At 55.5% G+C, this 12,874-nt stretch overlaps 5 protein-coding genes across 5 annotated transcripts; 3 read left to right on the top strand and 2 right to left on the bottom strand.

The window, feature by feature from the left end:
* Window positions 1-817: 817 nt before the first annotated feature.
* E0L32_002555 (uncharacterized protein) lies at window positions 818-1,780 on the top strand (the record flags this gene model as incomplete). Its single annotated transcript, XM_031136757.1, has 3 exons — window positions 818-1,447; window positions 1,525-1,675; window positions 1,740-1,780. The coding sequence occupies 3 exons, from the start codon at window positions 818-820 to the stop codon at window positions 1,778-1,780; spliced, it is 822 nt and encodes a 273-aa protein (XP_031000409.1).
* A 435-nt stretch (window positions 1,781-2,215) lies between these two features.
* On the bottom strand, window positions 2,216-3,054 carry E0L32_002554 (uncharacterized protein; the record flags this gene model as incomplete). Its single annotated transcript, XM_031136756.1, has 2 exons — window positions 2,216-2,377; window positions 2,437-3,054. 2 exons carry the CDS (start codon window positions 3,052-3,054, stop codon window positions 2,216-2,218), a joined length of 780 nt encoding a protein of 259 aa, XP_031000408.1.
* A 496-nt stretch (window positions 3,055-3,550) lies between these two features.
* E0L32_002553 (uncharacterized protein) lies at window positions 3,551-4,705 on the bottom strand (the record flags this gene model as incomplete). Its single annotated transcript, XM_031136755.1, has 2 exons — window positions 3,551-4,636; window positions 4,694-4,705. The coding sequence occupies 2 exons, from the start codon at window positions 4,703-4,705 to the stop codon at window positions 3,551-3,553; spliced, it is 1,098 nt and encodes a 365-aa protein (XP_031000407.1).
* A 273-nt stretch (window positions 4,706-4,978) lies between these two features.
* On the top strand, window positions 4,979-5,674 carry E0L32_002552 (uncharacterized protein; the record flags this gene model as incomplete). Its single annotated transcript, XM_031136754.1, has 1 exon — window positions 4,979-5,674. The coding sequence occupies one exon, from the start codon at window positions 4,979-4,981 to the stop codon at window positions 5,672-5,674; it is 696 nt and encodes a 231-aa protein (XP_031000406.1).
* A 555-nt stretch (window positions 5,675-6,229) lies between these two features.
* E0L32_002551 (uncharacterized protein) lies at window positions 6,230-12,635 on the top strand (the record flags this gene model as incomplete). The annotated part of the gene is made up of 9 exons (XM_031136753.1): window positions 6,230-6,392; window positions 6,476-7,097; window positions 7,568-7,686; window positions 7,954-8,238; window positions 8,300-9,696; window positions 10,028-10,281; window positions 10,350-11,544; window positions 11,598-12,055; window positions 12,116-12,635. The coding sequence occupies 9 exons, from the start codon at window positions 6,230-6,232 to the stop codon at window positions 12,633-12,635; spliced, it is 5,013 nt and encodes a 1,670-aa protein (XP_031000405.1).
* Between the last annotated feature and the right edge of the window lie 239 nt (window positions 12,636-12,874).

The raw sequence follows: 12,874 nt of genomic DNA, 5'->3' as shown, positions 1-12,874 counted from the left end.
CACGTCCCCCTCCCAAGCCCCCACGCAGGCCTAGGCTCTCGCAAAACAGCTTGGAAACAGAAGTGGGATCAACTTTACAACAGACAATTTCGTAGATCATAGGCCAGCATTAGCATGGCACAACGTATCCCGCCTGGGATTCCACGAAGCCGAATGCACCACCGGGGCCAGGTATGCCCCGTGCTTCCCCGTGCCTCCCCGTGCCGTCTTGGGCGAGCGAGCGCATGAACTATCAGTGCTCTAATATTTTACTTTCTTAGCTGCTCCGGGGTCACTCAGTCCATGTCAAAGCTTCTTCTCATGGAGGTGAAACAATAACGGCTGCTGGGGGAGGACCAGTGAAACATGATCGAGAATGAGCGAGATCAAGATGGGGACGGCCCGCAGCTCAGCAGCACACCCAAATTACCCGGTTCCCCCACCGCAGCTCCGACAAATCGGGTGTTACGATTTTTGATCACGCGAACCAACAAGCTCTGGTTCGAAGTCCAGCCATCGACAAGCCAGACACCGGTCTGCCTGTTGTGAAACTTTGTTCGGATCCCGTGGGTGGCACGACGTCTTGGAGTGCCGGGTGGACATGCAGGCCAGTGCCACTCCAACGTCTCAAACGGAACCGGCGTCGCCCGATGCCGCGTTCGAAGGACTTCCCATCGCTGATCTCCAAGAAAGAGATGAGAAAAGACCCTGTAATTCTTAATCTTACGTCTTGATCTTGCGTCGATAGCCAGGCACCTGTGAAGTCCCCCGGATTTTGACTAAACAGAACGAATCAAGCAACCCTTCCTCAGCTTCCGGCCTTTCACTTTCCGTCGCCATGGTGCTTGCCAGCCATCCAGATGCCGCATCCCCAGTGCTGGCCCACTTTTCGTTGAAGGGCAAAAATGCGATCGTCACCGGGGGATCTAAAGGCATCGGCTTGGAAGTCGCGAGAGGGCTGTTGGAAGCCGGAGCATCGGTCGCCATCACGTACGCCTCAACGCCGCTGGATCAAGTCGAAGCTCTGATTGACGGCCTGGCAGTGTCTGCGGGACCTAGAGCCACAGTCAAGGCATACCACTGCGTCGCCGAGGACCGGGATTCCGTCTTCACAGCCGTCAACAGCGCGGCTGAAAACTTCGGCGGCAGACTGGACATAGTGGTGGTCAATGCCGGCTATGGTGAAGACTGTCCAGCCGAGGACTACCCTGAGGACAAGTTCAGGAAGATATTCGATGTCAACGTCAGTGGCGCTTTTTGGACGGCCCAACGAGCTGCGCAGATTATGAAGGGAACTCCGGACTTTCATAGCGGGAGCATCATCTTCACTTGCAGCATCAGCGCCACGCTCGTCAATATTCCGCAGCATCAATCAGCCTATAATGCAAGCAAAGCTGCCGTGTTGCAACTTTCTAGGAGTCTGGCAGTCGAGTGGGTGGACTTCGCCAGAGTGAACTGCATTTCTCCGGTGTGTATCTCATACCTGTCCTCATGAACTAGGTGTAGCTCTCAGGATCTAGACATAGACTGACATCAGGGATGCAGGGCGTGATCGCCACTAAGATGATTAATAAGCTTCCTCTTGAATGGAGAGAGCATTGGTTGTCTAGGCTACCGGGCGGGCGCTTCTGTGAACCAGCCGAGTTGAAGGGCGCGTACGTCTTTCTGGCTAGTGATGCTAGCAGCTATATGACTGGTACGTGAATTCCTAGATTGGAAGAAGCTCAAGACAGGCAAGCTGACCTTATGGAACATAACAGGGGGTAACATGGTCATTGATGGAGGTTTCACTCTTCCCTGAGTGCACCTAGATCGATGTTACGGCACAGCTTGTAGGCGGCTCAGATTCGGGGTTTTAGTATATTGTGAACTAACTTGCAGGACACAACAATGTTTGGGGAAAACCTGGCCAGTACAGATTGAACCCAGTGCAATTTGAAGTCTAGACCAAGTCGCAAACCGTGACCTTCAATGAAGAGTTATGGACCTTTCCTCTTCATGTATACGCATGTCTCTGTGTCTTGGTATAGTAATTGAATAACTGGTACTGTAGCACATTCATTTTCTCTGCTTAACTAGCCAATCATGTCAACTAGGATTGACACTATATGAAGAGCCTCATTCGTCTCAATTCTATGCGTTTTTGAGGTCTACGGCAACGTATATCCACCATCAAACACCAGGTTCGCACCTGAACAAACAATTGAGATTAGTCCCGAGGCCGCGGAAGATTTCTTCAAAGCTTACCAGTCATGTAGCTACTCGCATCGCTAGCAAGGTACACGTAGGATCCTTTCAGCTCGGCAGCTTCGCAGAGCCTAGCACCAGGGATCATGCTGAACCACTTTTCCTTCCACTCCTTAGGATGCACATCAAGCATCTCCGTCGCAATGAATCCCTGTCAACCTGTCAATACCAGTACATCTAAGACCCATCTCAAGGGCCACATAGACTCACTGGTGATACGCAATTGACCCGCGCAAAGTCAGTCCACTCTACAGCTAAGCTCTTGGCGAGATGGATGACTCCAGCCTTGCTGGCATTATACGCAGCCTGGGTCTGTGGCACGTTGACGAGGATGCCACTGACGCTGGCGGTGAAGATGATGCTGCCCCGCTTCTTGCTTCCCTTCATAATGTTTGCGGCGGCCTGCGCTGTCCAGAAGGCGCCATTGAAGTTGACGTCGATCAACTTGCGCCACTTGTCCTCCGGGTAGTCCACCGCGGGAATGTGATCGGCGATCCCCGCGTTGGCGACCACGACGTCGAGGCCGCCGAGGTCCTTGGCGGCCTGTTCCGCGACGGACACTATCGATGCCTTGTCTGCCACATTGCACTGGTACGCCTTGACTGTGCGGCCCTGGTTGGCTTCGGAGAGCGATTTGGTCAGGGCTTTAACCTCTTCTGTAGATGTTGTTGAGTATGTGTATGCGACTGAGGCACCGGCCTCGAGCAAGCCTGTCACGACCTGCAGTCCGATGCCACGTGAACCGCCAGTAACGAGGGCCGTCCTGCCTTCAAGGGAGAAGTGCGAGAGCACTGGTGCGTTAGGGTTGGGATGTGCGGCGAGAACCATACTGGATTGGTTGTTTCGAAGAAACAATACTCGAGAAGTCAACCAGTGTGAACGTTGATCGTAAGATCACTGCTGTCTATTAGCTCACGAGGATAGCATAGAGAGTCAATCATTCGTTACCTAAAGTTGCCCGCATTTGGCTCACGATCCGTGTCGATCCTGATCGAGGCGGTCCCCATCTACGGAACCAGTCCCTCCACACGGGTGACAGTCACCCTGGCAAGACTTCCCCACAACATCGGGTCATTGACTACGCGTAATGAGATCCTAGGTCTCACAAATAATGGAGATTATCTGTTGAGGTTTAGATGGAGAGTTTGGTCGTATTCTTACAAGCTTAAACAATGCTTATTTGGAACAATAGTGCTCAATAGAAGAAGGAATTGCACGAAATCGTGGAGACACACGAGTACCAGGCAGACGACTCGTTGAACAGCCGCCCATGACAACTGATGATGTTGTAGACATGGAATAATTTTCGTTGGTTCTCTTGAGCCTATCGCTTTTGAACTCCTTCAATGACTACCTTGAGCGTATTTTCTTGTGCTTGCTTGACCAACTCGAACGCCTCTTCGGCCTGCTCAAACTTGAATCGGTGCGTAATGAGCTTGCTCGGCTGTACCTTGCCGCTAGCAATAAGCTGAACAGCCTGGGGGTAACATCCGGTAGAGTAACGAATGGAGCCCTTGACGTGCAGCGCCCTGATGCACGCTGTCGTGATGGGGAACACCACATTCTCCTTCCCCATACCTGCCTGGACGTAGGTGCCCCCTTTCTTAGCGGCGAAGATACCAGCCTGGATACACTGTTCCGCACCAGTGCATTCGAGAACGACGTCCGCGCCTTCACCCAACCCAAACTCGGCGATGATCTTCTCACCTACCGCGCGGGCTGCCTCCACAGGATCTGTGCCTTCAAGCGCCTTGGTCTTGTTGACGTAGACGCCATCTGCCGCAAACTCGCAGGCAAACTGCGCTCTCGACTCCGAGATGTCAACTCCAATGACCTTGGCAGCACCCGCGGCCTTGGCAACGGCCTGGCACAGAACACCGATCGGGCCACAGCCAAAGACAAGGACCGTCTGGCCAGAGCGGAGATCGGCTACCTTGCAGATCTGTACGGCAACGGCAACGGGCTCGACCAGGGCACCGTCCTCATACGACATGTGGTCGGGGATCGGGTAGACGAAGTCCGACGCGACAGTGTAATACTTCTGCAGCGTGCCATCGTGAGGCGGGGTCGCCGCAAATACCGTGTCGGCGCAAAGGTTGTACGCGCCCGAGCGGCAGAAGTCGCACCTCCGGCAGGGCACGCCGGGCTCGATGGCGACGCGGTCGCCGACCTCGACGTTCTTTACCTTGGCGCCAACCTCGACGACGGTGCCGGCGCTCTCGTGTCCGAGGACGATGGGGCTCTCGAGGATGAAGTCGCCGATGCGCCCGCGCTGCCAGTAGTGCACGTCGCTGCCGCAGATGCCCGTCTGCTCGACGTGGATGCGCACATCGTGCTCGTCGCGCAGCCGCGGTACCTTGCGATCTTCGAATGAGACATTCTTGATGGACTGGAGGACGAAAGCGCGGTTCTTGGGAGCAAGTGTTAGTGTATGGTGATATCAGATGGCGGATCCGGTGTGGCTTACTACTTCGGCCATTATGGATGGTTGGGCACCTTGGTGTCTTGAGGTTCTCCTGGCAAAAGACGGAGGTATGGATGGACGATTGCGTTCGTAGTTATTGTGCGTGGTTCCCTGTCGTGGCGGGGAGACAGCCAAAGCGAGCGCAGATCAGAGGTGGACAAATGCCCGCCCGGATTCCCCACATCTCCAACAGAATCAGCTCGACTCCGGAGATATATGCAGCGACATGAAAGCAAGCACGATGCCGCATAGTTGTGATCAAGCATAGTCAAAATCACTCAGGCCGACATGGACGCCACATATCAAGATCTAGCCCGCCGCGTGAAGAGCAAGTGGGCCGAAGCGCAGTCCCAGGGCCAAAAGCGCCTCCTCATCGCACTAGCCGGGGCGCCAGGATCCGGCAAGACGACCATCGCCAAACACGTCGCCGATCAGGTCGCCGCCATGGGCCCCAGCGGCCCCAACATCGTCGCCATCTCCGCAGACGGCTTCCACCTCCCGCTGGCGGCGCTGCGGGCCTTGCCCAACTCTGCGGAGGCGTTGTCACGGAGAGGGGCACCCTGGACCTTTGACGGCGCTGCAGCGGCCGAGTTAGTGCGCAGGCTCCGTGCCGGGGCGGGGCACCAGGCCGTCACGGCCCCGACGTTCGATCACGCACTCAAGGACCCCGTCACAGATGGGCTGACTGTGGGACCTGATGTTGAGGTGTGCATACTCGAGGGCAACTACTTGCTTAGCGATAAAGGGCCGTGGGATGAGATCGCCGGGATCGTGGACGATCGGTGGTTGGTGAAGGTGGACCCTACACTGGCAAGGGACCGTGTTGCCGCGCGGCATTTGAAGGCCGGGATTGAGGTCACCATGGACAAGGCACTGAAGCGTGCGGAGGACAACGATATGGTCAATGGGGAGTATGTGATGGAGCACAGTCACGGGCGATATGATCTATTGATAGAGAGCGTAGAGGAGGAGAATGGTCAGTGAGGGTTGAGCTTTTTTACAACAGTATCTTAATAGACATGTATAAGCAAAGCTCGATTTTTCTTCATGGGTGGTTTCAAAAAAAAAACATACAACTCACATTGATAACCCTGTAGTGTTATAGGAGTCGCTTTTACGTAGACCATGTAGCGAGGAGCCGAGGTACGGAGCTCAATTTGTGCACACATGGGAACAGTAACTGATGTTAGCCGTGATGTGTTAGGTATGACCGTTCCTGTAGATCTGATAGCTTTGGAGATCAGGCCGGTCTCTAAAACCCCAAGGCCGGTTAATCCTCAAGTGCGTAAAGGACCCCCGATGCCCAGTTCGCGGGGTGACAGGCTCCCGCGTGTCTGAAGCAGGTGCTAGCAGTGCATCCAGGGTGAAGGCACTACTGCCGCGTGTATGTCGATTCGTCAATCCATGTGTATAAGGGATTCTATTTGAGCGTTCACATCCAGAACGCCATCCCCTTGCATTCACTTACGATCTCCAACGCAAGCTCTTCCGTACAAAGCATTACTCCATCATCCACATACAACAAACAGAGACTTCATCATGACTGTACCTCAACAGTCTATCCGCAGGCCCAACCCGCCCATCAAAGACAGTGTCTTCGATTCTCTAAGGCTGGATGGCCGAACTGTTATTGTCACCGGTGGCTGCGGCGGAATCGGTTATGAAGTCTCACGAGGCCTTGCCGAAGCCGGCGCCAACGCACGTAACAACTCCAATTCAAAGCCCGGGACTCGAACTGACCCGATTCCTAGCTCGCCTTGTGGTATCACACATCACCCAATGCAGCCAAGCTCTCAAGCAAGCTTGCCGCCGACTTTGGCGTCAAGGTCCGGACCTACAAGGTTGACGTCCGCAGCTACGCCGAGGTCGAGGCAGCCGTCGCTCAGGTTGTCCAGAACTTCGGCCGCCTGGACGTCATGATCGCCAACGCCGGCATCCCCACCAAGGCCGGCGGCCTCGACGATCCCATTGATGCCTGGAACAACGTCCGCGCCACCGACTTTGATGGTGTGTACCACTGTGTACGAGCCGCAGGCCTCGTCTTCCGCGAGCAGAAACGCGGCGTTGCTATTATTACGGCAAGCATGAGCGGTCACGCGGCCAACGTGCCGCAGGAACAGAGCTGTTACAACGCGTGCAAGGCGGGCTGCATCCACCTGGCCAAGAGCTTGGCGGTCGAGTGGGCAAAATGGGGAGGCAGGATCAATTCCGTGAGCCCCGGGTACGTTGACACTGCCATCTCCGGAGACTGTGCCTTCGAGGTCAAGGAGCAATGGTTCGGCTTGACGCCCATGATGCGGGACGCGGACCCGAGGGAGCTGAAGGGCATTTATCTATACTTGGCTAGTGATGCTAGCTCATACACGACGGGTGCCGACTTTATTGTTGACGGGGGTTATACCGCTAGGTAGAGTTGATGTATCGATAGACTATCACGAAACACTACAACTGAAAAGCAATTTCTTTTCGGGCGTACACATCGTGCTTACTCAGACCATGAGACTGGTGAGAGGCCAAGAGCACGGCATAGTCTTGGGACTGATAGCCTGCAAAGACATCTGCTGCTGGATGTGTGGTCTGAACCCAGAAATATGTTGAACATAGCGTTAGCGTTCGCTCCGACGTTTATCCGCTCTACAGAGCCTACCTAAGACTCCTCTCTCATACGCAGCTTAGCCACAGACTTAGACTCTTAATCAATCACTGAAGTCAACTACCTGCGTACTGCTCTTCCTCATGCAATAAAATACATCTTGCCAAAGTTTAATTGACCATAAACAACAATGGTCTTGCTGGCACTTCACGACCATTTCGCCAAAGTTCATCAACATCCAGACAGGAAAGGAAAGTATCTACTCGGCTGAGAGCAGTCATTAGCAGTTACATCACTATCTTCTTCAATGGCAACTCCATCCCGAAACAACGGACTATGAGTCTTGAGACGATCAAGCACACGACATCGGCGATGGAGACCACCCAAGAGGCCCACGTCAACAGTGAGCCCGCTAAACTTGCAAGGATCTGCGAATCAGGTTTGAGGTTGACAGTCGCCCTGAGCCGTTTTCAGGCCTCCGCTTGGTAGTGCCAACTAGCGCGCATATGATGAAGAAAATGCACCTGAAGCCTGCCCCGGACAAAACCGACGCTCCCCACACACAAATACCCCAAAGACTGGGGGATCAAGTCCGGGGGATGCTCGTCTTGCGCTTCCTGCATGCACTCCCTGAAAGCTGCTCGGATCAGCTGTATATAAATATTTGCAGAGGCTGGATCCTCACACCTACTTCCGATTCTTGTGTTCCGCTATCAAGCATTTGGCACACATCACTCCTACTTCGTTGGCTTGAGCCGTTCCTGGGATCTTTGGTGTCTTCGTCCTCACCAAGTCATGTCGCCACAAAGGCAGAAGGATGCAAAGATTGTTGGCGAGACCCTCGCTGAGGTCTTGCCTCAGACGGAGAAGTACTGGTTTCAGCAGCCTCATCTCATGCGCTTGAACCTGCTCCTCCTCATTCCCCTGTTGTCCAGTTCCGTTTCAGGATACGATGGTATGTACTTCTTGGTCGGGCCATTCTTGGATCATGCTAATCTTCCAACCTTTACATCCAGGTTCCTTGATGAACGGGCTGCAATCTTTACACCAATGGCGAGACTACTTCGGAAATCCTGCCGGCGCGGTCCTCGGCCTTGTCAATGCCGCACAGTCAATAGGCTCCGTCTTGGCGCTACCCTTCGTCGGAAACCTCTCCGACAAGTTCGGCCGAAAGCCGATCCTACTTACCGGCATCATTCTCATCTGCATCGCCTCCGCCATCCAGGCCGCGTCCGTCAACTATCCCATGTTCGTTGTTTCTCGTGCCATCGTCGGTTTTGGAGGCATGTTTGTGGTCCAGCCGAGTCCCATGCTGATAGCCGAGCTCGCATACCCAACACACCGGGGCAAGTACACCTCTGCCTTCTGGACACTTTACTACCTTGGAGCCATTTTGGCATCGTGGACGACTTTCGGCACGCAGGCTCACAACAGCGACATCTCGTGGAGGATCCCCTCAGCTCTGCAGGCTGGCTTCCCGCTAGTACAACTGATATTCTTTTACTGGCTGCCCGAATCACCTCGATGGCTAGTGGCTCAAGACCGCTTGCGCGAGGCATCTGATACACTCAACCGATATCACGACCCAGATACCGAGAACAGCCCACTCGTTAGCAGGGAGCTGGCCGAGATCGTGCAGAGCATTCAGAATGAGAAGTTGGCTGAGAGTACCGGCTGGTCAGCTCTCGTCAGCACACCGGGAAACCGCAAGCGGACCCTGATCGCGGTGTGTACTGGTGCATTTGCCCAGTGGAACGGCATCGGCATCGTGTCATACTACCTCACGCTTGTCTTGGACAGCATCGGCATTACCGACACCTTTGACCAGACCTTGATCAACGGCCTCCTCCAAATCTTCAACTTCGGTGCCGCTTTGAGTGCCGCATTTCTGGTAGACCGCCTCGGCCGGCGGACTCTCTTCCTGTGGTCGGGAGTGGGCATGCTGGTCTCATACATCGTCTGGACGGCCTGCTCTGCCGTCAATGCCAACACGGGCAACAAGTCGGCCGGCATTGTTGTAGTTGTCTGCCTCTTTATTTACTACTTTCATTACGATATTGCCTGGACACCTCTCCTGTTCGGCTACCCGACGGAGATCTTCCCGTACTCTCTACGCTCGAAGGGCATAGCAGTGGAGCTGTTTGCTATCTACGGATCCCTCATCATTGCCGCCTTCACCAACCCAATCGGCATGGATAATATTGCGTGGAAATTCTATATTGTGTTCTGTATTTTCCTGCTCATCTTCTTGGTCATTACCTGGTTTCTCTTCCCAGAGACCAAAGGATACAGCCTCGAGGAGATTGCCAAGATTTTCGATGGGGAGGATGTGATGAACGAGGCCATTGTTCGGGGCAAGGGGCAGGAGATCTCTCACGAGACTGGTGGTCATGCGATCAGCCACCATGAAGAGGTTTGAAGGTTCTCTTTAGAGTATTGGCCTTTACGTAGTTATATGTATCCAAAATAGCCAAGACTCCAAACGCACCTCTTGAAGAGAAGCTCTCTCTATGGTACAGCATCTCTACTGGCTGTCTCGTCGCGCTGCTTCACTAAACCTGCCTGTAATTACCGCATAAGCTCCGGCATGCCCTTGAGTAGGGCGTGGACCATGACATGATTGGCTGGGGCGAGAGAGCCTCCTCCGCACCTCCACAGATCACGAAGCGCACTAGTGGTGGCGATCACCATGCCATCAAGGGCGACAGTCAACCTCGATTTGACTTCGCTACACACCCCAACAGCTCGACATGGATTCAGATCCCGCTATGCATTCTGAAATCCATGTTCCCCACGGGTTTGATGTAGAATCAATGGATAGCTTCGACCCGTTCCTTGACGAGATGCACTCATCGATCGGCTCGTCCGACCAGGCATGCAAGGAGTGTCGCAGGAGAAAAGCCCGCTGCAATCGGGCGCTGCCAACATGTGACCTATGCGTCAAGTACCGACGTCATTGTCTTTATGAAAAGCACGCCCGGACACCTTTGACGCGCAAGTAGGTGCCGGATCTCTCCGTCCGCTGCCTGGTAATGTCACAAGCTGACTGTTGATCTTATGTCCTAGGCACTTGACCGAGGTCGAGACTCGTCTGGAACGGGCTGAAGCTCAGTTGAGACGCATGCGGACATTGGTCCCACAGCATCTACGCAGGTGGGAGTCAGGCAACGCGAAGCACACATCAGTGTTGCAAGAGCAGTCGGACCAACAACCTCTTGACTTCTCACAAGCGCCCTCACAACCGAACGGGGCCGACGTGACAACAAAGACCACCTGCCCCGATCCTACGGATAGTGCTCCGGCCGTGAGCCCCGCTGATCCTTCTATGCCGGCCAAGTCGGCGGAATCCAGCTGCTCCGTCCCGCGCCCCGCCGAAGCCGAGAACCAGCGTTTGCTCGAGAGAGCGCCGCACGATGACGACTTTGAGTGGTGCGAGCTTGAGGCCGTCCACCCAACAGGCCTCTCCCCAGATGGTACCGCCGTCGGCGACATTCCCGGTGAAGACAGCCACGTGTCAGACGGCATGGCTTCCTTGACGGTCAACGAGAAAGAAGCAGGGTACCTGGGCATCGCCTCCGGCGCCGCCCTCCTGCGCATCCTCGAACCCAGGGCCTCTCGGCGCCGAGCTCCTTCCCGCTCGGCACAGTACCCGACCTCCGCCCCGTGGTCGTCGTCGGCCTTCACGCGCTTGACTCCTCAGCCCAACCCGAACCGACACATCGCCGAGTCCATGATTGACGCCTACTTCCGGCTCTATCACGTCAGCTACCCCATCATCCACGAGCCGACCTTCCGCGCGCAGTATAGCGAGGTCATCCCGCGGCCAGGCGGCGCCTGCTGGACCGTGCTGGCTTATGTCGTCGCCGCCATTGGTGTGTGGACCTCGGCTACCTCGTCCGCCGACACGCTCGACATGGCACTCTTTGCGCAGGCGCGCTCGGTGCTGGGCTTTGACTTTCTGGAAATGGGAAACATCACACTCGTACAGGCTCTGACGCTGGCATCCAATTACCAGCAGAAGCGGGACAAGCCGAATTCCGGATACAACTACCTCGGGTTGGCTGTGCGGATGGCCATGGGCTTGGGTCTACACAAGGAGTTCCAGGGTTGGAATATCTCTCCGCTCAACATGGAGATCCGCCGGCGTGTGTGGTGGTCGTTGTGCGTGTTTGATGTTGGGGCGACGATTACGTTCAGTCGGCCAGATGTGTGGCCGTATCGAGGCGTGGAGGTGTCTTTCCCTCTCAATGTGAATGACAGGGTATGTCACGCATCGAATACCATACCAAATTGCTGACTGACATTGTCTCAAAGGAATTGACGGCTGCCTCGACATCATACCCTCTAGAGAGCAACCAAATCACGCCCTACACCGCCGTTGCTACCCAAGCCCGGTTCCACATCGCAACGCACCAGTGCTACGAGAGAGTCATCTCCAAACCCTTACCCTCAGCTGAGGAACTTCTCCGCCTGGACAAAGAGTGCATCCAGACCTGGCAGGCTGGTCTGCCAGCCTACTTCTCTGAGAGCACCAGCGTGCCCGAAAAGTACGCCCACGCACACGCCGTCATGTCCTGGCGGCTGCGCAACTTGCGCATCATCATGTACCGCCCCTTTGTCATCCGGCGGGCCCTAAGGCGGCGCGCGGACTCGGATGAGGCGAGCACTGAGGCGTACAACCGGTGTCTCGCCGACGCCAAGTCGACGATCGAGGGCATCTCCGAGTTCTGGGGTCGGCACGAGCACAATCGGCTCACAGCGTGGTATGCTTTGTAAGTATCGGCTTTACTTGTAAGGTCTGAAGCTTCGCGACTGAATCCTACGGTGTTAAGATACTTCCTTTTCCAGGCTGCACTGATCCCCTGCATCTGCCTCCGGAACGACCCGTCCGCCGAAGCCGCTCCCGACTGGCGAGCGCAGCTCACCAGCACGCTGCACACGATCAGCGCCATTGCCCCTGTAAACGCGAGCTCGGCACTGTCCTACCAAATCGTCTACGATCTCTGCGGCAGGTATCTTGACATCCCGCGCCCGCAGCAGCTCGATGCTGCCGCTCACCCTGCGGCAAGCGATGCCGCCGGACAGCTCCGCCAGGAGGAGACGGCGGCGGCAACGCCTGGCGTCACGGAGGACTCGGGCGACGGCCTCAACGACGGATGGCCGGCGGCAGTGCAGCCCGTCGGGGAGAGCCCGCAGACGCAGGTCAACAACGTGTTCAGCATGATGTGGCCCAACGTGCCGCCGCTTGAGGCGGCCGACGTCGTCATGGGGGACGATGCGGGGTGGATGGAGTTTCTGCGGGCGGGGAGCATGGAGGACTGGGCCGGAACAAGGGCGGGGGCTGAATCGTGAAAAGATAGATACGGCATGGCACTGCACGACTCTGTACCTGAGAAAGCTTAGTGATTACGCTCCCACATAGATTCGGGACCCGGTCCCGAGGTTTCCGATCTCGCCGAGATCTATCGGGTATCTAGGGACTCGCATCCCGAGCGAAGGGAAGGTCACATTGAGGAGAAACCGTCGTGGGTAGCCAGCAGCACACATCCCAGTCAAGCATAGCATGGATGATTTCTGTCAGCGGTATAGGG

The sequence above is a fragment of the Thyridium curvatum genome (genome assembly GCF_004353045.1).
Source record: "Thyridium curvatum strain D216 chromosome Unknown NODE_10_length_634906_cov_78.760910, whole genome shotgun sequence".
NCBI classification, from domain to species: domain Eukaryota; kingdom Fungi; phylum Ascomycota; class Sordariomycetes; order Thyridiales; family Thyridiaceae; genus Thyridium; species Thyridium curvatum.
Note: the sequence above shows the minus strand (reverse complement) of the source record. Positions and strands in the feature narration are given on the sequence as shown.